The sequence below is a fragment of the Danio aesculapii genome, chromosome 4, assembly GCF_903798145.1.
Source record: "Danio aesculapii chromosome 4, fDanAes4.1, whole genome shotgun sequence".
NCBI classification, from domain to species: Eukaryota; Metazoa; Chordata; class Actinopteri; order Cypriniformes; family Danionidae; genus Danio; species Danio aesculapii.
Window position 1 is genome coordinate 51,282,226 of NC_079438.1, and position 27,045 is coordinate 51,309,270.

General features: G+C 33.9%; 2 protein-coding genes and 1 long non-coding RNA gene across 9 annotated transcripts in view; 1 reads left to right on the forward strand and 2 right to left on the reverse strand.

Moving 5' to 3' along the window:
* The window catches only part of erc1b (ELKS/RAB6-interacting/CAST family member 1b), a 321,625-nt gene extending 313,092 nt beyond the window's left edge, over window positions 1-8,533 (reverse strand). For all 4 annotated transcript variants that reach the window (XM_056456008.1, XM_056456007.1, XM_056456006.1 and 1 more), the window contains exon 1: window positions 8,338-8,533. The gene's annotated coding sequence lies outside the window, so the exon portion shown is untranslated. The remainder of the gene's footprint in view (window positions 1-8,337) is intronic.
* LOC130223252 (uncharacterized) lies at window positions 8,039-11,315 on the forward strand. Its single transcript, XR_008836635.1, has 3 exons — window positions 8,039-8,352; window positions 8,486-8,560; window positions 11,250-11,315. It is a non-coding gene; the product is annotated as an uncharacterized LOC130223252 (long non-coding RNA).
* ninj2 (ninjurin 2) overlaps window positions 10,863-27,045 on the reverse strand; it is a 43,013-nt gene continuing 26,830 nt past the window's right edge. For 3 of the 4 annotated variants that reach the window (XM_056456012.1, XM_056456011.1, XM_056456009.1), the window contains 3 exons: window positions 13,372-13,582; window positions 11,248-11,403; window positions 10,863-11,145 (listed from right to left, as the gene is read on the reverse strand). In XM_056456012.1, the coding sequence (XP_056311987.1) occupies window positions 11,255-11,403; window positions 13,372-13,582 (360 nt within the window). In that variant the 3' untranslated portion in view covers window positions 10,863-11,145; window positions 11,248-11,254. The remainder of the gene's footprint in view (window positions 11,146-11,247; window positions 11,404-13,371; window positions 13,583-27,045) is intronic. The other variant, XM_056456010.1, reaches the window with a different exon arrangement.

Sequence of the window (27,045 nt, forward strand, 5' to 3'; positions counted from 1 at the left end):
TCATGACAAGAACATTTCATTAATAAATATACAATTTAAAACAACAAATAAATGAAAACATAAAATAAATAAGATTATTCTTAGCAGCGTCACACTTTATTGTAAGGTCTCACAGCAAGAAGGTTGCTAAGCCGAAATGAAAATGAATGAATGATTTTTAGCATTAACACATAATAATAATTCTACATTTTTTCTTGGTGACACTTTGCTAAAAATGTCCTTAAGAGAGTTCATTTTATACAAAACAAACCTTCTGCTGTCATTAAACACAGGATAGTCCAGTAGAATATGTTTTACTGTAATAGAAATTGTGCAGAACAAACAAGCAACAGTTTAAAAAAAGAACAATTTATCAAATTTTTATTTTTTTTTTTTGTTGGTTGTTATTATCTCTCATCATCTGTTTCTTATTTGGTCACACTTTATTGTAAGGTCTGTTTTCAGCTGCTTATTAATAGTAGTAGTAGTATTATTTATTAGATATTAAAACGTCCATAATTTCAACAGTCGGGAAAACTGTAAAAATGCTACAGAGCAATTCCAGCATTATTGATGTGACATTTGCAGTAAAAACTCAAAACATAAACTCACATAGAAAGTATATGGTAACATTATATTGAAACATTTTTTCCAGAACAACTGACCACAGAGTTAAGAGACCAGAAAAATATCAATCTGTGAACTCGTTTTGTACTTTAAATGAGAAAAATAAACATGCGAGTTTGCAGTATATAACATACTGTGTAGAAATTCTGTAAATTAAACTGCACAACCCAAAAGAAATAATGCTATAATCAAATTAGTAATAATAATCAAAAGGATAAAATATGTCTCTCTATGGAACAAAAATCATTGACTTTATTTTATTTGACATTTTTGCATTTATGGGGGAAAAGCGTCATTATGGATGTGACATCTCTTCGTTATGAATGTGACAGATGTGAAATTGTCACTTGTTTGACTTTTGTAAATCAAATATAATTGTTTGAAAACATTAACAGAGACATTTGTGAGTATTTCTAAAGTACTGTAAAATACAAGCCTACACAAAAAACATAGAAACGGTTTCCGTATTTTGGTGAAAACGTTTTTTTTTCATGGCAAGGTTGACATTTGCATGGAATTGATTAACAGTAAAAGTTTGAAGCATGCGTTTCCTTAATATATAAGGTGAATTACTGTAAATGCACATTCCCATAATTCCCTGCAAGACATTTACAGTATTATGCTTTTTTGTTGACATTACTTTAGTTCTTTTTAGTGTTTTTCTCTTGAGTTATGCACATTAGAGTTTTAGGTTAAAGTCTAATGTTGATAAATAATATTTATTGCATTATTTCAATTTTATGCTTGTTACCAATTTTATGCGTGGGTTTTAGTAGTTGCATTAATGACAATGAGCATATTCTATTTATTAGTATGCTTCTAGTGGTAAAAGCTGTTTTTTTTTTACTACAAAACTCTTGTGTGTGACAAGTTTAGAAATGTATTTTACAATCCTACTGTATTTTTGGCAGTTAAATTCCTGCAACCACAGCTGCTGTTTTTTTACTTTAAATTTGACAGATTTTTGTGTAAGATTAAGGACGTAGAACAAGATTAAACACTATAAGTACTAATAAACAGTTAATATCTTAATAAAAGGCTGGTAATAAGCCACTAGTTATTATAAGTTTATTATTACTTACTCAAACTAAAGTGTTACAGATATTTACATATTGTAATTAATTTTTATAAAAACAGATGAAAAAATAGCAAAGACTGCACTGTAGTTACTAATATATTACCTATTATTCAAACAAAATCGAATGAAAAGAAGAGCGATGCAGTGGTGCAGTGGGTAGCACTTTCGCCTCACAGCAAGAAGGTCACTTGTTCGAGCCTCGGCTGGGTCAGATGGCATTTCTGTGTGGAGTTTGCATGTTCTCCCCGTGTTCATGTGGGTTTCCTCAGGGTGCTCCGGTTTCCCCAACAAGTCCAAAGACATGTTGTACAGGTGATTTGGGTATGCTAAAATTGACTGTAGTGTATGAGTGAGAAATGAGTGTGTGTGTTCCCCAGAGATGGGTTGCAGGTGGAAGGGCATCCACTGCGTAAAACATATGCTGGATAAGTTGGCGGTTCATTCCGCTGTGGCGACCCCAGATTAATAAAGGGACTAAGCCGAAAAGAAAATGAATGAATGATTTTAAACATAGGTGAATTGAATAACAAAGCAAGTGAAGATTCGCATCATCGTTATACTGATAGCAAAAAAAATTACCATTACGTTTTGTCAGTCTACATATTATTCACACTACTACATAAACCTCAGTAGTAATAAAAATGCATCTCTTGGCCAGAACCACTAAAATAGTTTCATTTTATTCATATGCTTCTCATATTAAGCATTACAGCTTCACAAGCTTCCATCTTTACAGCTACAAGCCAAAGATGCCATTACAAACTCCTGAGCAGAAAACATTATTAACCGTCTGAATTCTCCTCTGGGACTCTGCATCAGCTAATCAATGCTCATCTCCAGTCCTGACCTGCTAGCATGAACCGTTGAATGTGCTTTTCTTCTGGCCTGACAGGTTCTTGTCCATCAGTCTGTCTGCGGGAGTTAATTAGGTCAGAGATGGACCATGCTAAACCACAGAGAGTCCTGCTGGGTTTCTCTATCTGGACAGCTCGGGTCTGGTCACTGTGAGCCGCTACTGCATTTGTGGGCAAAGTGTGAATGTGAAAGACGTCATCAAAATGTGCACCCGAGGGTTAGCGGAGGACACACAAGTGAGGTGATGACAAGCATAAAAATTGTGCCGATGGTTTCATTAGCATGCTAATATCTAATAGGATAATTATTTATATCAATATTTGGATAGAACAGCAGCACGGTGGCTCAGTGGTTAGCACTGTCGCCTCACAGCTAGAAGGTAGCTGGTTTGAGTCCCGGCTGGACCAGTTGGCATTTCTGTGTGGAGTTTGCATGTTCTACCCATGTTGGCGTGTTTCCTCCGGGTGCTCCAGTTTCCCCTACAGTCCAAACACATGCGCTATAGGTGAATTGAATAAACTAAATTGGTCTTAGTGTATGGGTGTTTCCCAGTACTGGGTTGCGGCTGGAAGGGCATCCGCTGCGTAAAACATATGCTGGATAGGTTGGTGGTTCATTCCACTGTGGCGAAATGAGATGGAACAGATGGTGAAATCTTGGTCAATAGTGATAAGCTTGACACTGGTGAGTATGCTTTTTAAAAAAAGATGGGTTGTTGTAAATCAACATTGGCTCAATATGGAGAAAAACTGTTAGGTAAAAAAAAAAATAAATAATATAATAATAATAATAATAAAATAAAATAAAATAAAGTGTCATTTAAACTTAATTGAAAGAAAAAAATAATTGAAAAAAAAAAAAAAAAAAACCAACATTGGGTTTGTCCAGATTTGACCAAATATTGGGTTGCAATAACCCAGCGTGTATTTTAGATATAATTAATTAATGCCACATATTAAATTTACATGAAATTTTGCATATATGCTAATTAAGAATTGGTTGGTTTTATATTCTGAGACAATGTTGTTTGTTTGTTTGTTAAAATAAATTAAAAAAAACTATTGGTTGGTTTTTATTTTAAAAAGTGAAACATTTTTAACAGTTTTGTTTAGATACACAGTATTTTATTTGCAATATTAAAAATTAATATACATTGTGATATTCAATATAAATTACATTTAACTGTGTTATTAAATGATCATTCAACGGTATGATTTGATCAAGACATTTAAGCATATGATGCGAGCTGAAGATGTTGCCAAAGTTAAAAGAAAATGTAATAAAATAGGAAATGAGTAATTAATAATAATTCAAACTCATATTAAATTGACATAATGAAATCTTAAAACAAACAATAAGCATCACAATTTTGTTTAATAACTATTTACAACATTTTACTCGGCATGGGCTGGTTTAAGATTCTGACAGTATGATAACCTTGGAAAAAAAAAAGATCACAGTTTTACATTATTATGATCACTGCTCTAAAATATATTCTTTTTAAACGTCTGGGTTCAAAACAAAAAAAAAAACGTTTTACCCTTTTAAACACAATAGATTTAATTTTGAGAAACCTTTGAAATATTTTGGAAGAGTAAACATCTCAGGCTAAATGAAGCATTGACTTCTGCTGTTGTCATTTGTTTCAAAAACAGATTTTTTGCAATTTAAAACGACATCTTTAGATATATTTTCTGCTGGAGATACTGTTGTCCTAAAAAAACAAACCAAAAAAAAACATAAATAAAAATCGCGCATATACCTCAGGAACGGTATTGCAGAATATTTGGCTGTTTTAAAAACCTTGACTTTTCAAAACCGTGGTATACCTTGAAAACGGTTATCGTCCCATGCCTACATTGATACCATAAAATATAATCATAAAGATAACCTTAGAAAATTAGATAAACAAAGATATCTGTTTTATTAAATTATTATTATGTACAAATATGACCTTTACCTGGAAAATGTTAAAGCACATACATTTAAAAAAAACACAAGCCAAATAAAAATAGCACTGACAATTAAATATCTTATTTTGACTGATGTATAATATATAAATAAATAAATGACAATAATAATAATCAGGATGCACCCCTGCAAAGCTATCTTGCCTCCTTTAATATCAATCCCCAATCAGCAAAGATCCCACAACATCTTCGCCAGTTCAAAAAGTGTTTCTCTTAACACGCCAGACTGCATAACACTGACATATCCAAAAATAAGAAATACATCTCCAACAACTTCAAACCACTACAAGAGCAATACCTTCCCCCAGAGAAAGGAAAGCATGCTGCTACACGCTGACAAGACAAACTTTCCTGCATGTCTTCATATCCAAGCACCAGACATCCTCCCTTTATTTCACATGTGTTGCACCCTCCAGAGGTGAAAAAAGAATCAGGAGCAGGCCAGATCTCACAGAAGGAGAGGCAGGTCAATCATATACACCCTAATCTCAGAGGTTCATCCTGATAATACATCTCAATTCTATTCAAACAAACAACTTCACTTTTCTCACTTGTTCTACCTTTAAAAAAGTGTTTGGTTCTTCTAAAAAGATTCAAACCAGGTGTCCATCACAACTAGGCATGCACAATATATTATTTTAGCATTGATATTGCTAAGTGTGAGTCTGCAATAGTCAGCATCTGTAATGTGGAGTCAGGATTATAGTTGACCAGGTAAGATTGTGGAGTTGTTTTATGAATTGTGTGTGTGTTTTAAGGCCTGTAAGCATTTTTAGGTATATTTTGAGTTGAAGTTTAAAGCATTTGGCCACATTTTTAGCTTTACAAAAGGTTAATTGTTTTTAATTATTTATACAATGAAGACTATGCAGTTTTATTATTTTATTTCTGTACCTGAATACTGTTAGACTCCTTCATTGGTATATTTCATTCATTCGATCATTCGTTTTCCTTTAGCTTAGTCCCTTATTTATCAGGGGTTGCCACAGCGGAATGAACCACCAACTATTCCAGCACATGTTTCATGCAGCGGATGCCCTTCCAAATGCAACCCAGTACAACACCCATACATTCACATTCCCTCACACACACACACACACTACGGCCAATTTAGTTCATCCAATTCACTTATACTGCTTGTCTTTGGACTGTGGGGGAAACCGGAGCACCACACGGACACGGGGAGAACATGCAAACTCCACACAGAAATGCCAAGTGGACCAGCAGGGATGAGAGTAAGGATTTACGCTGTACATATTTTCCACCTATAACTTTGATTATGAAATGAGCTCTGTTGTTATAAATTAGACAGACGTGTGCCGGTCAGTGATATTTGTTGCCGTGTATGAGTTAACACCAGGTCAATCTGACATCAAACTAATCCTTCAATGTCAGTAAGACCTCGATTTCAACTTCCTGACGAACACAGATACACCGGATTGATCGTTACAGGACTAATGTGTCAACTGGAGAAAAAACCTGCTGAGATGCACACAACAGAGAAAGCACTTGCTCAGCATGGTTATCAAATCACTATTAGTCTAATCTAGAGGAGAATGTGTGTGATTATACATAGAGGACCGCTAAAACATCCTAATGCTTCTAAATACAAGAATCAACAACACAACACTGATTCAAAAGACACCTGTTGAATATGATTTATATCTCTTTGCTTCATAAAACTTGAACAGCCCTAAAAGTCTATTTCTAAGTCTATTAAAAATGATCATTTTCTAATTTACAACCAGTATCAATGAACAAAGTACTCAAAAAAGTTTGTATTTTGTAAAGTCATGTAAAGACAAACTATTCTTATTGATAATTTTAATTTAATTCAAAATGCATCCTTTATTTTGAAACCTTTTTCTTATAGGATAATACATTTCCTAGCATTCCTGTAGATAATATACATTTGAGGAAGAGATGTGTGAGGGGTGCACTCATTTAGGCCATGCTAAGCACATTATAAGTGTAGAAATAATTATTCTTTCATATAAGCAAGCTTTGTTTTGTTGGTGATGTATATGTATGTAATATGTTTGTATATGTAATATGTTTTGTATATTACATATACATAGTTTGTCACCTTGGAATTATAAGGTTCTATATGAAGGTTCTGAATGATTTTGAGATATTGAGCTTCAAAGTTTTTGCATATCATATAGCAAACAGTATGTGTGTAGCATTTGTTTTTTTAATAAAAAGTCTTAAAATGTAAACAACTTCCGGAAAAAAAACATCCCATAATGTAAATGAGTTGTCATTTAATAAGAATATGTCAATAACTGAATTTTGACAAAAATATCAGATAGAACCTTGTAATTCTAAGGTGATGAGTTATTAAAATGTTGTAATAACTGTTTAGTAAAAAATGTAATGATATAATAATAATAATAATAATAATAATAATAATAACAATAATAATAACAATAATAATAATAATAATAATAATAATAATATAATAATAATAAGGCATCACGGTGACGCAGTGGGTAGCACGATCACCTCACAGCAAGAAGGTCGCTGGTTCGAGCCCCGGCTAAGTCAGTTGGCATTTCAGTGTGGAGTTTGCATGTTCTCACTGAGTGAGTTTCCTCAGGGAAACATGGTGAATTATAGGTGATATAGGTGAATTGAATAAGCTAAATTGGCCATAGTGCATGTGTGTGAAAGAGAGTGTATGGGTGTTTCCCAGTGCTGGGTTGGGGCTGGAAGGGTATCCGCTGCGTAAAACATATGCTGGATAAGTTGGCGGTTCATTACACTGATTAATAAAGGAACTAAGCCGAAAAGAAAATAAATGAATTAATAATAATGATAATAATAATAATAATAATAATAATAATAATAATAATAATAATAATAGTAATAATAATAATAATAATAATAATAATAATAATAATAATAATAACTCGTCAGAAAAAAGTCCCTTCAAATAAATTGTCTTAATTTAAGAATGTTTCGGTGTTAGTAGTAGAAAGCAAAAGTAAATAGTGTAATAAATACGGTGTATTAATTACTTTAAAAAATAAGGGAGGGGCTTTATTGGATTCTACACACCGGAGCCAATCAACATTAGCTACAAACGAGACTGACACTCGACTAAACTACTTCCATAACAACATCCTCTGCTTATAAACAAAGCTGTTGTGTGTTTTGCGCCAAAATAAACACTAGCTTTGGAGTTTAGGCTAAATATTTCCCCGGCGAGGAGATACTTTGTAACTATTCGACGAGTCCGCGATATTTTGTAGCCCATACATATTTTCCTGCTGACGTCACAGAGAGTGAGAAGATACTTCGTAACAATTACTATTCAATCCCGTAGCCGTCTCGCGGACGATTTAAACCTGCTCCACACAGGGTAAAGCTAATAAATCAGGAATGAAAGTGCGAAATGCACATGTAGTCACAGGGCTTCCTCTTGACACCGCCTGGGCTGGAGCTTAGGACGGATTCTCAGGAGCTTTTACCACACAATAGAGTCCAGATTGTCCGTTTATATGGACTCATAAACCCTGGGATGGAAAGAGACTCTCTGCCTGCTCTCTTACACGGAATGTGTGTGTATTTTTTCTTCTTTTCCCTCCTCCTTTTCCTCCATTGCCTGCTGGCGCAACAGCGTTTCAATTGAACAGTCACTCGTGCGCATATTGAGAAATCTCGGGTTTATTTACCTTCCCTTTAGTTTGTCCGGACACATACGGACGAATATAGCCTGTCATTATGCCAATATACCGATATATCTCCACATAAACCCACACTATCAATGGCTGTGTCCGAGCAGACTCTTCAGCTAAGGAAAAATCACTTTGAAAAGCTCCTTACCTTCTTCTACAAGAGGTTAGTCCGGTTTGGTGAGATGGCTGTGCCTGTGTGTAGTGTTGTAGACGGACCGTTATCACTTTGAGAGCTGGTAACGGAGGGGAAAGCCCTGTTTTAGAGACTTCTGTCGTTTTCTTCCTCTCTTTGCCAGATCTAAGAGCCAGGGCGCTTCAAGTGACGTAACGAACCGGGATGCGCGCGCCCGACACTGGCCTCCATGACCGCGGTATGTGCACGAGCTTATGCGAAGTGACACCATTTAGGCTGGGTGAAGTGCTGGTTGTATTCTTAAGTTCATTTACTGTGCTCAGCATAAATGAGTACAGCCCCTTTTGAAAATGATTATTTCTCTGTGAATATAGACAATATATTTTGATTAATTTAAACAATACAGTTTTATCAAACGGTTATATACATTAGGATAAGAGTTAGGTCACCTCATCTCTAGGAATAAAAAGATAATACATTTAAATTAAACGAGTTATTGCAAAAAAACAAAAAACAAAAAAAAAAAACAATTACAAACTACAAATTTTCACAAAATTCTCTTGATTTTTCCTGTTTATTAAAAAAATATATAATATTTTCCCCAACATGTTATTTTACTGTACTAAATCTTGGGCCAATAAATATATTAGTAATTAATATAACAATTCTATACACAATTAATAAATATTCATTATTGTTTATTGTATTATTGTATAGTGTGTGTGTGTGTGTGTGTGTGCGTGTGTGTGTGGATGTATGTATGTATGTATGTATGTGTGTGTGTATATATATATATATATATATATGTGTGTGTGTGTGTGTGTGTGTGTAATGTGTGTGTGTGTATGAAATAAAAAATAACTTGAACGTTTCACACCATCATTCATATGAACAGAATCATATGCTGCTAGAAATAATAATTGGTTTATATGGATGTTTTTACATATAGAATATGCTCAAAGTAATTAATACAAGCATAAATGTTGCATAAAAGTTTTTGCTCATTTTATGAATATATAATACATACAAATTCAGCTTTTCCTTTTATCACCAAATTAATGAAATTAATCAGATTATTAAAATTAATTATTCAAAAAAGTGTTCATCCATATCAATGGTTATTTTCCTCATATATTACTTATTAGTAGTAGTAGTAAAAGTAGTAGTAGTGGTGATGGTGTTAGTCGCTTCTGTGGAATACATATATATTCCACTAGAGGTCAGTAGAAGTCAATAATACAAATAGTTTTATTAATTTATTTAGTTAAGTTGATTTTTTTGGTGCAAGAAGGAAGCATTACTTTAATTGAATGTGTCAGTAAAGACATTTATTAAAAAATGTTTTTAAGCCTAAATTTGCCATGTTATAATGATATATAAAGTTGGTTATTTCGCAAAAAAAATGGCTTTATTAATCATTTTGAAGTAAAAACATTGGCAATGCATTGTCAAAAAAATAAAAATAAATTAAACATGTCTGACAAGATGGCACCTTTTTGTTATATTATGCCACAAAACGTTTTTATTTTTTATATAGGAAGAACGGCTTCTTTATATTGAATTTTAGTCATTTATTCTGATCTGAAAAAATCTCTAAAACCTCAAAATTTAAATTTGGAAATAAAACTAATATTCATGTTTCACTCAACCTTATACCCTTATACTTAATAAATCCAGATGTGTGTATATGTATATATACAGTTTATATACTGTGTATATATATATATATATATATATATATATATATATATATATATATATATATATATATATATATATATATATATATATATATATATATATATATACAGTTAAACATAATAGTTTTAATAACTCATTTCTAATCACTGATTTATTTTTTCCTTGCCATGATGACAGTAAATCATATTTTACTAGATATTTTTCAAGACACTTCTATACAGCTTAATTTGACATTTAAAGGCTTAACTAGGTTAATTAGGTTAACTAGACAGGTTAGGAAAATTAGGCAAGTTATTGTACAACTATAGTACTGTAGACTATCGAGAAAAAAATTGCTTAAAGAGGCTAATCATTTTTACCTTAAAATGGTTTTTAAACAACTGCTTTTATTCTAGCCCAAATAAAACAAATAAGACTTTCTCCAGAAGAAAAAAATATTATCAGACATACTGTGAAAATGTCCTTGCTCTGTTAAACATCATTTTGGAAATATTTAAAAAAGAAGAAAAATCTAAGGGAGGCTAATACTTCTGACTTCAACTGCACATATATTATATATATATAAAAAATTCAGAGGCTCTGCTGACTGAGAAAGAGTGGTAGAAAATTAATTCAAAATTATAATATAATACTTAATTAAATTCAATATATATTGCCAAAGCATTACACATTATATAGGCAATGAATAAAAACAGTAAGGTGATTATACACACACACACACACACACACACACACACACACAACCCCACACAAAAAGGAATTTGATTGAAGCATACACAAATAAGAAAATAAAGACTATAATATGACACATAATAAATTCAGGGACCACACACACAGTAGACAGTGGAGCAATGTTTTTATAATGAACATTTATTGTTAGTTTATAGTCAGCATGAATATATCACACTTATTAAATAATGCATTAATGTTATTTGATTACAGTTTTTCTTCTAGACATCTATGATATATGAATGTTGTTTCATATGAGAATGAGACTCTAATGTAATGCCCTCTGTGAAATAAATAGGTTTTCTACATAGCATAACAAATATCAAAAGAAGAAGGAAGTCTTTTATGATTGGCTGGACTGAAGAATGTGACATCATATCCATTACTGAGACTCTGAAAGCAAATGAAAGAATTATTCATCAGTCTAATTAAAAAGCATTTTGATTATTATAATGTAGCGTGTATATTGAACATTGATTTATTTTTTTTTCTTACAGATTATTTACTGCTTAGGATAGAGACCTGTCTTCTGCACGCCGAATGCAGTGATGAAGATGTTGATGATGACGGTGAGAAACACCAGACCCGTGGCCACATTATTCATGATGTCCAGCTTCCTCTGATTTGCCACGTTGTTCAGGTTCTTGCGAGCTGAAAAGGAGAGATTTTAGCAAGAGGAATCACTAAATATAAAATATCAGCCTGCTAAAAATTATTTTGGTAGAATATTTTTTAAAAAGAACATTTAAGAAAGGTATGTATAGTAAAAGTAAAAAATGTATGAAAAAAATATATATTTAATTATTAATAAGTCAATTTATATCACAAACGATTTAACTAAAATAAAAGTAAAGCAAAATAAATACACAAAATAAAAAAATAAATTATATGTATATTATGTAAATGGGGTGGCACGGTGGCGCAGTGGGTAGCTATGTCGCCTCACAGCAAAAAGGTCGCTGGTTCGAGCCTCAGCTGGTCCAGTTGGCATTTCTGTGTGGAGTTTTCCTGTTCTCCCCGTGATGGTGTGGGTTTCCTCTGGGTGCTCCGGTTTCCCCCACAGTCCAAACACTTGCGCTATAGGTGAATTAAATAAGCTAAATTGTCCATAGTGTATGTGTGTGAATGAGTGTATGGGTGTTTCCCAGTGATGGGTTGCAGCTGGATGCCCTATCCGCTGTGTAAAACATACAGTATGCTGGATAGGTTGGTGGTTCATTCCACTGTGGTGACCCCATATTAATAAAGGGACTAAGCCAAAGGAAAATGAGATAGAACAGATGGTGAAATCTTGGTCAATAGTGATAAGCTTGACACTGGTGAGTGTGTTTTTTAAAAAAAGATGGGTTGTTGTAAATCAACATTGGCTCAAATATGGAGAAAAACTTTTGGGTTTAAAGAAAGTGTCATTTAAATTTAATTGAAAGAAAAAATAATTGAAAACAAAAAATAAAGCAACATTGGGTTTGTCCAGATTTGACCAAACATTGGGTTGCAATAACCCAGCGTGTATTTTAGATATTATTAATTAATGCCACATATTAAATTTATATGAAATGTTGCATATATGCTAATTAAGAATTGGTTGGTTTTATATTCGGAGACAGAGAAAATGAATGAATATATTATAGAAATAAATGTATATTCTATTATATATTATTTATATATTATTATAAATTACTTAATGTAACAATAAATAAGTTCAATTATATCACAAATGATTGAAATAAATAAAAGCAAAACAAAATCATTACATAAAAAATAATATATACACAGACACTGTGAAACCCAACAGTCAACTTTATCAAGTGAAATGAGTGTAGTTAACTCAAAGTTTACTGAAAGTTAATTTTATTCATTCATAAGTGTTTTAGCAAACTTGCTGATTCTCAACACCTGTCCACAGGAGGCTTGAAAAAATGGACAAAATGGAACTATAATAAAAATCATATACACAGCATTATAATTCTTTATATAAAATGTGTTATGATATGTGATATGATATATATATATATATGTATATATGTATGTATGTATGTATGTATGTATGTATGTATGTATGTATGTATGTATGTATGTATGTATGTATGTATGTGTTTGTGTGTGTGTTATTATTATAAGCTATAATATTTGCTATGATATTTATTAATTATAATATTTGCTATATTTGGCATTTATCAAAATACACACTTATTTATGGTAAATAAATACAGCTTTCTAGCTCAGCTTCAAGTAATTTCCTTTAATTTTAAATTAATATTATTGTTAATGTATTTTATTTTTAAGGTTTTATCAAACTAAATTAAGTTAAACATTAAATACATTTAAACATTTTGTTCTGCTACACTTTAAAACCTGAGTTTTGAGTTACCGTAGATCTTTTCATTAAGGCAAAGTGAAAAAAGTGACTTATTTCATTTAGTGAGTTTTTGCGGTCAGGTTTACAATATAAACAACATTGTTTTAATAAGCATTCATTTAATCAACGCACCTGATTTAAGGTTTATGATTTATGGTACAATCCACACATGCTTATGATTTATTATGTCACATCACTGAAATGGTCATTCTAAAATATATGTAAATCATCTGACTCTGCATGATAGATCTGCCGTTTACCCATGTTGACGAAGAGGGCACCGGCGAGCACCTGGAAGAAGAGCGAAGCGCCGATGAGGATGATGACGGTCAGGTAATATCTGAAATCTGGGCCCTGCTCCAGAACAGCCTTCAGCTGAGACGCATTGGCCATCAGCAGAGCCACGTCCAGCATACTCTCCGCCACACTCTTCTTAGTGGCGTAATGATTCATGTTCAGAGGCTCTGCTGGCTGAGAAAGAGAATTGCATTCAAAATTAAAATAGAATACTTCAATCACACTATACAATAAGGTTTCATTAGTTACTGTACGAACATGAACTAATTATGAACAATAATTATACAGCATTTATTAATCATAGTTTAACATTTACTAATGCATTATTAACATCAAAACTCGTGCTTTTTGTTGAGTCAAGTTAACATAAACTAACAATGAATGACTTTATTTTCATCAACTAACATTAATTAACATGCACAAATACTGTAATAACCGTGTTGTTCAGGGGTGGCACAGGGGCTCAGTGGTTAGCACTGTCGCCTCAAAAGCAAGAAGTTCACTAGTTTGAGTCCTGGCCAGTTGGCATTTCTGTTGGAGTTTGCATGTTCTCCCCTTGTTGGTGTGGATTTCCTCCAGGTGCTTCGGTGTCCTCCACAGTCCAAAGACATGCGCTATAGGTGAATTTGGATCAACTAAATTGGCCATAGTGTATGAATGTGTGAGGGTATTGGTGTTTTCCGGTACTTGGTTACGGCTGGAAGGGCATCCCCATAAATAAGGGACTAAACCGAAGGAAAATAAATGATCGAATGTGTTGTTCATTATTTGTTCATGTGTTGATTATTATTATTATTATTATTATTATTATTATTATTATTATTATTATTATTATTATTATAAGCTATAATATTTGCTATAATATTTATAATATAAATACAATATATGCTATAATATTTGGTTAGTAGATGCATTAACTAACATTAATTAAAACAACTTATTGTTACCAGTGTTATCATTGTACTATAATTTAATTAGGAAAAAATGTAAATTAAATTTTAAATTTTTTTATAATATTAATAATTATAATTTTAATATTTTATTATATTTTTTAATATAAATTAAATAAAAAAAATATATTTTAATGTAAAAAAATTTGTTTTAAAATGTATAATAAAAATGTCATATTTTCTGCTAAAAAACTGTTAAAATATTTAAAATAAGAGGTTTAAAACTGCATAAATTGCTGCATGAAATTAGTTTTTGTTTGCTTCTAGTCCAGATATCTAAACATTCTTAAATCAAGAAGCATTTTCTAGATAAGTAAAAACATATTGTCTAAAACAAGCAAAATAATTTGCCATGGGGTAAGCAAAATAAATCTTGTAAAGATTATTTTTCCTACACCATTGGCAGATAATTTATCTTGTTTTAAGAAATAACTTGCTTAATTTTGATATATTATTTCTAATAATATTTATTTTGTATTTTCTTGTCTAGAAAATGCTTCTTAATTTAGGAGTTTTTGGTAACACTTTATTTGGATAGTCCCTATTGCACATTTTGTTGACTAAAAGTTGCATTGCAACTACATGCCATTTACTTCTCTGTTGAGTATTAGTAGACTGTCTGCTTAATGTCCGCCGATACTGCTCCTTTAACAGACATTTAACTGACTCCGGTTTGCCCCACAGTCCAAAGACATGCGCTATAGGAGAATTGAATAAGCTAAATTGGCCGTAGTGTATGAGTGTGAATGCAAGAGTGTATGGGTGTTTCCCAGTGATGGGTTGCAGCTGGAAGGGCATCCGCTGCATAAAACATATGCTGGATAAGTTGACGGTTCATTCCGCTGTGGCGACCTCTGATTAATAAAGGGACTAAGCTGAAAAGAAAATGGATGAATTTATTACATATATAGATGCCATTAATTCCTGTGATTCAGTGCTGAATATTCAGCTTTACCTCCACACTCCAGTGTCACATGATCCTTCATAAATCATTGTATGTAGATTACTGCTCAATATGCTGATATTGGCACATAATGTCACTGAAGGAAAAAAAGAGGCCATCTTCCCTCATCTTAAGAGAATATCAGCAGTTCCAGCAACATCTGTCCCGTGTAAGATAAGATCCTTCAAAGCGAGGGAACTTCTCAATGCAGATGGGAAAAAATGCTAACTGAATGCCTTTAAATGTCAAAAACACGGTGCACATTTTGTCGAGAGTTTGCTCTCATCAAACACCTTATCAAAGATTTTATAATTAATTAAATATCTTAACATAAAAGTACAACCAAATATATACAGTTATATAAAAGTCTTAATGTTTAATTTTGATGTTTTTGGTGAAGGCCAACATGATCTAGGGCTGTTTTTAAGACAAGCACTATAATACTATATGACTATTTTAAGGTTGGTCGTTAAATGAATTCTCTAATAATGCACAAACCAGTCATAAAATTAGCTCTGCAGTTACATATTTCTACCGAAAGATGGCTGCATTTCTCTATGAATTTTGCAAACATTAACATTCATTTATAGAAACAACTTGGGGGCGCTAGATATCGTCATATGATCTTTTTCCTCATTTTGGACAGCAGTGTTTATGTTTAGAATTTAACACTAATCTTAGCTACGTTTTAGTCTTATTCCTGTAACATAAACATTTTCGGGCCATATATTTATAATAAAGTCAAATTCTTTCTTAATTTTTTATTTTATTATAATTGTTGTTGTTATTAATTGCTATTGCCTGTAAATATAACAATTGATAGTACTAGTTACTATTGAATTATTATTATTATTATTATTATTATTATCACTACTATTGCTATACAACTACTGCTACAACTATTATCTGCATTATTATTATAATAATATATAATTGTTTTTAATATTATTAAAATTGTTATTGTAAAATTATTATTATTGTTATTATAAAATTATTATTATCATAATAAAATTATGATTATTATTAGTAGTAGTATTGCATTATTATTATTATATTATTATTATTATTATTATTATTATATTATTATTTTATTATTATTATTATTATTATTTATTAAAAATATTATAATTATTATTAATAAGAATAATTAATAATATATAATAATTAACAATAGCAATAGTAGTAATAGTTTGTAATGATGATTATAATAATTAAATTATAATAATAGAAATAATACAGTAATGATTATAATTTAGTAATAACTCTAGTATTATGAAGTATTAAGTATAACTATTTTAGTATTAATACTATCAGTGTTTATTAATAATAATATAATAATAATAATAATAGAAATAAATAATATAATAATAATAATAATAATAATAATAATAATAATATAAATTTATTAAGAAAACATAGCATTACAATAAGGATTAACTCAATATTAGTAATATATTATTCAGCCTTTTAATAATAAATATATGTTATATACACTGATGTTACATTTAGATTTTAATCTTAACCATTGTAGGAAGTTATTTTGCTCATATCATATTTGTTATCTATCAAGTGCCCACTTCCTGTGTTCACGTTTTGATCTCAGCTCTCATAACATGACTTTATCACTGCCTACAGGAACTTAAAGACATACAGATTTAGAGAGACTGCATCTACGTACGTGACCGTATGGCTATAAGATCAATGGTGTAAAACACTTGCAGTCGCTTATCAAACTCTATACATCAGGACAAAGTGTTCAGTGTTCAACCGTCCTGCCCCTCAATACAAGCACGCTTCATACATGTGACATGCTTTCTAGAAAAAAAAAAACACAGTCCTGTCAGCCAATCAGAGCGCAGTATCACAGGGAGCAGGCAAACGTCCAAATCCCACATGCACAGCCTCAGTGTTTTCCTTAATGACGGGGAGCGTTTTCCTTTTTTCCTCTCCAAATAAACATGATGGTGGAGGTCAGGAGTGTTTCACTGGCCCACAGGAAGTCCTCCTCCCTCACTCTCATTGGCTGCTCTCTGGGCCAATGGCGAATGGGGACGAGCGAGGAGGTTCGCTCAAATAAATGACTTGCTTTTTTTTATGTTCGTCGTCTTCTTACTGTTTTCTGGGGCGACCACATCTCATAACAAGTGCAGACGAGGAGGAGGGGGGGAGGAGGAGGGTCTGGGTAAACATTCAAAGCCCCTATAAAAAGTTAAGGTCCTTACAGTGATGCCATAGAAACTCTTTTGGTTCTTTACATGAAAATTCTGTCAGGATTTATTCTCCCTCCTCTTAATTTACACCTGAGCTTCTTTCTTATATAATGAACACAAAGAAAGTTATATTGAAGAAGGTTCAAAACTAGGAGCCATTGCCTTTAGTTGTATTTCTTCTTCCTACTATGCACCAATGTCAATGGTAACAGGTTTTCAACATTCGTCTTTTCACAGGTTTTCGCAACGTCTTTTGTGTTCATTAAAAAAAATAACTCCTACTGGACATGTCTGCAACCACAGTTGTTGTTTGTTTTTTTGGTATTATATACTTCACAGTTCTTGGAGACACTTTACTTAGTTCCCCCAGGGCCATTGATATCGAAGTTGATATTTAGCTGCACCATGTTGGTGTTTCGTAACATCTAATTTTCAGAGGTGGGTCATTAGCCCAACGCTCAACCCTCAACCTGGAGGACAAGGACACGCATACACTATAGACAATTTAGCTTACCCAATTCACCTACTGTATAGCACATGTCTTTGGACTTGTGGGGGAAACCGGAGCACCTGGAGGAAACCCACGCCAACACAGGGAGAACATGCTAACTCCACACTTTAATTTTAATAATACATTTTAATAATCTAACTATCAATGCCCATGTCCAAGAGCATGTCAATATATATCGCATACACTTAAAACAAACAACATGCTTTAAAAACAAGGTTATTGGCATCAATGAAAATCACCCAAATAACCTTTTAATTTTGCAAAATGCTTATAGTAGAGCCAAAATGGTTCTTCTATGGCAAATTTCCTCAAATCTTGCCCTGGAGGGCCAATGCACTTCACAGTTTAAGTCTATCCTTAATCAAACTCACCCACCTGTGATTTTTTTTCCTAATGATCCTGAAGATATTGATTAGCATCCTCAGATGTGTTTGATTAGTGTTAGAGCTAAACTCTGCAGGAAATTGGCTCTCGCAGGACAGATTTAAGGATCCATATTCAGTGGCATCACTGTGAAAAAACCCTTTTGTAATATAAAGCAACTTTTCTACTGCGCGGTATGTTTTCTTAATTTGTTTGCATTGTGAGAATTTGCAGCACGTTTTCTTGATTTGTTTGCCTTTCCTTAATTTGCTTGTGTTTTTTTTGTAATTACATATGAAGTGTTCAGATGCAAAACCACTAAAAGCCATGTGAAATTTTCTTCTAAAATGAGAATTTTTTTCAGCTCCTGTGTCAAAAAAATAGGTTATTTGCATTGCCTTTAAAGTAAAATATCTGAACAAAAATATTGGAGACTGAGAATGACTAATTTTAGAAGAAAATTTCAGATGGCACTTAAAGGTTTCTGCATCGGAACTTTTCATGTGTTTTCTTAAACTGCAGCGACCACCAAAGTTTATAGATTCTATGTAAAGCACCTTTAAAGTCACTCTTTTTTCCACTATTGTGACATGCATCCTTTGAAACTGCTGAACTTAGAAAATTGTAGAGTGGGGTGTATATTTTGTTCTTTGTGAAACTTATTGGATTGTTGAAAGACAGGCGTTGTTAGCAAAACAAAGGAAGATTGACGAATGGATGAATTCAGAGCAGAAACAAGACACCCACTGATAGCCCTGCCCTAAAGGATTTCCATGTGACCAGAAGTAAAGAAAAGTCCTTCGAGGGGGAGCGAAGGTTATACTATTTGAATAAAGTTTGAGTGCACAGATACATCTTTAATAACAAACACTACATATGAAAATCAGCAGAGGAAATTTTGATTTCATTCTGGCTTTAATCCAACATCGCCACCCTAAGAGCCGGGCATAAATTCTGTTTACTTAAATGATGGTCGAATTATATTTTCAAACAAAAGAAGCACTAGTGCTATGTTGTCCCCGAAGGCATTATTAGTTATGAAAGACTCTCATAAAATCCATTCCTCTTTACTGTGCGGTATGGAGCAGTGCTGTAAACAAAGGTCTTTCTGTTTCTACGCCATCCACATTTCTGCCATTTTATGACTACAAGTCTTTTAATGCCGTTCTGTGTTCTTACATGCCAACCCAATGTGATGACAGATTCAGAACCGGTTTATATATTTTAAGAAAACAAAGAGAAATAAACTACTGTACTCTCTGACCTGCGTCAACTGTGCAAAAATGATCTTTAAAACATCTATTAAACTCAAACTTGCTTTATACTACACACCCTGGCTTTGTTTCTAAGACTTATAGCATGATATTTGACCTGAGCTATATGAATCTGTGCAATAAAAAATGATTAATGTGAAGAATGTCAGAATCAGTTTACGTAAGAATATGTCAGATCTGTCAAGGCCGCCGCTGCGTTGCAACCATCCGTTAACTTGGTTGTCATTGCAAATGGAGCTCCATGTAAATAGAGCGGCTAAAGTATAGGTCACCTCAGAAGCTTTCTGATTGTGAGCCATCAGGATAAAGGTGCAAAGATATTCTAGCCAGTCAGGATGAGGTGCAATGAGGTTGTAGCCAATCCGAGCGCGAGTGGAGCTATAGGAATGTGTTGACAGGACATTTGGGGCCCAGAGTATTCTGGGAATGGTAGATACAGTAAACCTCTGTTCCCCAGCAACTGTAGGGGACTCAAAATACATGAGGTATTGCAACATATTCAGTTGAAGTTTTATAAACGTTCGTGATCATCTGAGAGGGGCAGTATTTCACATGTTATATTGGCCTCATCAAGTTAAAATGTCTAAAATGACAGATATTTCATTGGAAATCAAATACAAGGCTCAGAAATGAAAATGTACAAGATTAAAATTGCAGAATTGCAGAATGAATAGGAGAAATTATTTGGTTATTTTAATAACTACCAGTAGGTGGCGACAAATGACTTGACTTTGAGTCAAAATTACATGAAAGTTGTTTACATAACTGTATACCATTATTATTCTGTTTTTTAAAAAGCCAGCAGATTATATTTCACGTCATGTACTTACTGTTATTTAAGTCTCTGCTTAATAAAGCAAATTACATTTAAATTAGTGACTTTACTTTGTGCAGTCACCAAATTGTTTTAAATGTAAGCTAAATGTAAGGCTATTTTGGTTTTTCATTCTGAACTCTTCGAAGATTGCATTTGTTGGCCACATAAGTCATTGAGGCCATTTCTAAACTAATCCGGATAAATATGAAAATAGCAGTTTCACCTAAAAATGCTCCACGTCCGCAATATTATTTTCAATCATTACCCAAAAGTTGCTCATCCACACTAAAATGACACTAAAAACACTAAAATGAGCTGCCTTATTTCTGCCTGCCGTTTATTTACTTTCCAGCTCTAAAATGTCGCAGCAATATGTCAAGGAAAAGTTTTAAATGGACTGACAGTGCTGTATGTGTATGTGCTGATACTGGGTGACACGGTGGCTCAGTGGTTAGCACTGTTGCCTCACAGCAAGAAGGTCACTGGTTCGAGTCCCGACTGGGTCAGTTAACATTTCTGTGTGGAGTTTGCATGTTCTCCCCGTGTAGGCATGGGTTTCCTCTGGGTGCTCCGGTTTCCCCCGACAGTCCAAAGGCATGCATTATAGGTGAATTGAATAAAATAAATTGGCTGTAGTGTATGAGTGTGTATGGATATTTCCCAGTACTAGGTTGCAGCTGGAAAGGCATCCGCTGTGTAAAACATATCCTGGATAAGTTGGCAGTTCATTCCGCTGTGGCTGATGAATAAGGGACTAAGCAGAAGAAGAATGAATGAAGGTCCTGAGGAGGAAATCAGTATATCCATTCTCCAGTTGGAGCGTAGGAGGTTTTTATTACCTTTTCTGTTTTTAAGAAAACATACAGTGTCTTTAAAAAGGTGTTTATGTCAAATATGAGGACTCGTAATGTCGTAAAATAGGAATAATTCATGCAAACAAAAAAAATGCATGTATGAAAATATGAGGGCGAGTTAGTTTTTAAGTAGCGCTGTCAAATGATTAATCACAGTCAAAATAAAAGGTTGTAATTATTTACGTAATAAATTTATATAATTGAAGTCATAAATATTCACCCTCCTATGAACACTTTTATTCAACATGAATTATTTGTCAAGTGATTAATTTAATGCCCAAAGAAGGAAATTACTGTACATGTTAATATTGCACTTTAAGTTCAGGGATGCATGAGGCTGAAAACTGCCTTTAAAATGAGACACAACTTCATGGTGAGTCACTGAATTATTCACTCAACCAATATTCTTCAGAGGATGACCTATACTTTGGCTTTGTGTAACTGCTTGCAAAAGTAGACAAATTAGCTAAGATTATTTTGATATTAAATACATTTTTACTGCAGTGAAGCAACTTATATTGCGTAATGCCTTTGTCTTATGTAATAATTGTTTAAAAAAAACATTAAGGCACTAAAGGTTTCGTAGTTTATCACTTTAATACACAAAAGTAAAGACTAAGTCCTGACCCTCGACTGGCTGTTTATTCACTCATTCAGAAAATAAGTGCTTGTGAGAGTGTGTTTAACAGGCTACACATGGATGCTTTTAGCCTGTATAAACCAATAAAACAGGACCTTTTATCACTGACAGCACGTCTGCATTTGTGCGGTAACAGATTTCTTCTCTCCGTCTAAGTGAAGGAACTGTAGGCTGTTTAGATTGGACGAGGGTCACGCTATGTTTATGATGACAGTTGCTATAAACAGTGGAACGTCTTCAGTTCATATCAAACATGGGCAAAGTGGAGGCGGAGAGGAGGAGCTCAGACACTCCTCTTTCCCCGCCCACTGAGCCTGAGGCAGACGACACACCTGAAAAACCCTGTAACCTCACACACACACACCCACACTTACAGTATACATGGCAAACACACATAGGTTTATTCAGCTATATGGGCAATATATACAGATTATGGTTTTTATACTTAAACATTTTCTAACCTACCCAAAACCCCCTTGCAGTATTTTTTGTTTGTTTGTTTGTTTTGGAAATTCTTAAAAACTTTGTTTACTTTATTTACTTTTTGTTTACTTTATTTTATTAAGTTTTATAAATGAGGGCATCTCCAAAGGAAGATTTTTTAGAGATTTTGTGATGTTAATTACGCAAAAAAACGACATTTTACAACTAATGACTACTTATTTAAAATGACCTGAAACACCACATTTCTTGATGGGTTTTTTTTTGTGACAACTTAATTGTTTTATGTTCAATCCACTTAAATTTCATTCATTCATTCATTTTCTTTTCGGCTTAGTCCCTTTAATAATCAGGGGTCACCACAGCGGAATGAACCGCCAACTTATCTAGCGTATGTTTTACACAGCGGATGCCCTTTCAGCTGCAACCCATCACTGGGAAACACCCATACACTCTCATTCACACACATACACTACGGACAATTTAGCCTACCCAATTTACCTATAGCGCATGCATCTTTGGACTGTGAGGGAAACCGGAGAGCCCAGAGGAAACCCACGCAAACACGGGGAGAACATGCAACTCCACACAGAAATGCCCAGCGAAGGCTCGAACCAGTGACCTTCTTGCTGTGAGGCAACAGCGCTACCCACTGCGCCACCACGCCACCCCCACTTAAATTTGCAAAAACTAATAAGTTAAATTCATTTTGCCAACACAAATCAATTGTGTGGAGCCCAGCCTTTGTTACAGTGTAGGGGTGCACACACACACACACACACACACACACTCACACACACGCATATGTATCTAAATGAAGACAGCCTTTTTAATTGTGTTTATACACAGTTTTTTTTTTTAATCAGCATTATTATAAATATTACACATTAAACCTACTCCCAACACACATACACATAAAGACCCACACACACGCCACAGCACTCACATGATAAGTAAAATTAAATGAATTATTATAATACATAAATGGTGCCTATAACAATACAATAAAGCTTGTGTCATTCATTCATTCATTCATTCAATTATTCATTTTTCCTTCGGCTTAGTCTCTGATTTATCAGTGGTTGACACAGTGGAATGAACCGCCAACTATTCCAGCAAATGTTTTACACTGTGGATGCCTTTCCAGCCGCAACCCGGTACTGGGAAACATCCATACACACTCATTTACACACACACTCATACGTAGCCAATTTAGTTAATCCAATTCACCTCTAGCGCATGTCTTTGGGCTGTGGGGGAAATCTCTTATAGCTTGTGTGATTATAACTAATAATAATATTAAAAGTAATATTAATAATAATAAAACTTATATTTGTTCCTTTCAGCTGTGATGCTGTAAATAAACTATTATCTGACTAATCTGCTCAGAAACACCTGTCACCTGCTCTGTCTTCCTGCCTCTGTGAGTCTCCAGTTCTGCTATTATTGTGTGTGTTTGTACTGTACAGGAGCTTGGGAACGTGTGTGTTGTTTTCACACAGGCAAAGGAAGGGGTTTGTGGATGAACCGTGCGGCTGACTTCATCTCAATTTATCATGCGGATGTGGCCAAACAGGCTGAGAGTAAACACAATTCACACGGGGGAATGGTGATTTTAAAGATGAAAAAATACATCGGTTCTTGTTCTGAGGTCGTGGCTCACCAGATAGACTGCAGATTAGTTCTGAGGTGTCCAGTTAAATCGACTTTGCACATTTTAAATAGTCTCACACATGCACAAACGATCTATTTTGGCAATTTTTCTGTTCGTTTGTAGCATTTAAAAAAATGCCCAATATGTTTCATCATGGGGTGGCACGGTGGCTCAGTGGTTGGCACTGTCGCCTCACAGCAAGAAGGTCACTGGTTTGAGTTCCGGCTGGGCAAGTTGACATTTCTGTGTGGAGTTTCCATGTTCTCCCCATGTTGGCGTGGGTTTCCTCTAAGTGCTCCGGTTTGCCTCACAGTCTAAAGACATGCGCTATTGGGGAATTAGGTAAGCTTAATTGTCTGTAGTGTGTGAATAGGTGTGTATGGGTGTATCCACTGTGAGGACCCCAGTTTAATGAAATAAATGAATGAAATTGGCCGTAGTGTATGTGTGTGAATGTGAGTGTGTATGGGTGTTTCCCAGTGCTGGGTTGTGGCTGAAAGGGCATCCGCTGCATAAAACATATGCTGGAATAGTTAACGGTTCATTCCACAGTGGGGACCCCTCATAAATAAGTGACTAAGCTGAAGGAAAATAAATGAATGAATGAATGAATGAAGGTTTTATCATACTTCCCCAGTGAGCCTTTTTTTTCAAGTTTTCAGAAAACCTGAATATGCAAACGAGGCATTGTTCCATTAAATATGCACAAATTTGCATACGTTTTGAAATTAAAATTATTGTTTTTTTGGTTTTTTTACATATTAGAGTCAAAAAAAAATTTTCAGAGGGATTTGGGTAATCTTTTTATCGCCGTATAATTAGAAAATACTGCTTACAGATGAAAAAAAAAATGTATGTGTAGTCAAATAAAATGTTGCATATGATCAGGCAAATTATGGCTGAGCATATCCCTCTGTAAAAAACTTCAGAATAGATATTAATTAAACCGCAAAGTAATTTAGATCTACAGTAAAAAATTGATAAAGTGTGACCAAAAAATGCTTACAAGTTTATTTTGGATATTGTCTTTACATTAGATTGAAAAAGCACAAAAATCCAATATACAGTACGAAAATCCAACGCTATCTCACGGCAATTCGTAACTTTTTGATTTAGTGGCTACTTATTAGGAATTTGTACAATTTAGTAGGATTTTCTCATCCCCCAATGATGGTTGTGTTTATGGATGGGGTTTGGTTTGGTGCCATGCCTTTTAAAAATCATACATTTTCGCATGACTGAACTCATTTTGTTTTCTTCTTGAGATCAGACTGGAAAATCTAAAAAGCCCAAAAATCTCAAAACTCATAGATGCATGAAACAACTGTTTGTCATCTGAAAATAGAAAAGGTGTCATTCACAGTGTTGGGGAAAGTTACTTTAGTAACTAGTTGCATTACTTTTTATGGAGAGTAATGCGTTACGTTACTTTTGAGTTACTTATGCGTTCATTTTTATTAGCTGGCTGAGGGTTGATCTCTTTCAGAACTTGTATTTTTCTTTCTTTTTTAATAGAGGAGTTCTGCAATTAACAACGCACTGTATAACCTACATTTACCTTTAAAAAACACTAAAAAAATAAATATTTTAGGATAATGTTATATGTGTTTGCTGCTTTTGTACTATTTGTCTTAAGTAAAATCACTGTCCATTGAGACAATCCTCTTTTCCTTTTCTTCAATGCCTTCAAAATAATGAACACATTCTCTCATTCACTGTGTGATTCATTGATTCAATTCAAGATTGTGTCAAAGCAGCTTCATATAAAAGATCCTAGTAAATTGAAACAAAAAATTGAAAGTGTAGTTCATTTTTCTAAGTTTAAGTTCAGTTCAGTTTAGCTCAGTTCAGTGTGGTTTAAAATCACTACTGAGAGTTCAAACACTGAAGAGTAAATCCATCGATGCGCAGCTCCACAGATCCCGAACAATGCAAGCTAGTGGCGACAGCGGCGAAAAAAACTTCACCAATTGGCGAAGGTGAAGAACAAAGCCTCGAGAGAACCAGGCTCAGATGGGCAAGACCATTTCTCCACTGGCCAAACGTTTTGTGCAGAGCTGCAGTCCAAGTGCCGGACTATACTCGTGTTACATTTCCAAAAAAAGTGACTCAAATATTATTACTTATTTTTAAAAAGTAATGCAATACATTACTTAATATGATTATGTAACTTGTAATGCGTTACCCCCAACACTGGTCATATATTGGTACATTTTGGTCTGACTGTACAGTTCTTCTCGTTCGAGTGGCTTTTAAAAGCATCTGCTAAATATTGCTTCATAAAATCGAAAGAAAAGCTGGGTTTATCTACCCTTCACTCTTTCTGCATGACTTCTGCTAACTTCAATCCTCCGTTTCTGCAGTTCTGCAGGGGGTCTGGGGGAGAAATGTGTTTTCTGTTAAACTGTGTCTGTGTTTTCACTCATAACTTTCACTGACGTCCTTCTTCTTGCCATCATGAAGAAATTATAGCAGTATAGATTTACTGTACTCATAGGAGGAGACCTTTACTTGAAAGTTGAAGTGGAGGAGAATCAGATTGATATTATAGAGAGGAGAAGGTCAGATGGATTTTTGTATCAGAGGAGGGGCATTCAAATTCTAGAAAGCATTTGATTGGGCAAAATGAGTGAGTGCAGCATGAGTCATCAGAAGTTTCATTCATTCATTTTCTTTTCAGCTTTGTCCCTTTATTAATCTGGGGTCGCCACAGCGGAATGAACTGCCAACTTATCCAGCATTTGTTTTATGCAGCGGATGCCCTTCCCTGGGAAACACATACACACTCATTCACACACACATACACTTTAGCCTACCCAATTCACCTGTACCACGTCTTTGGACTGTGGGGGAAACCGGAGCACCCTGAGGAAACCCACGCGAACGCAGGGAGAACATGCAAACTCCACACAGAAACGCCAACTGACCCAGCCGAGGCTCGAACCAGCGACCTTCTTGCTGTGAGGCGACAGCACTACCT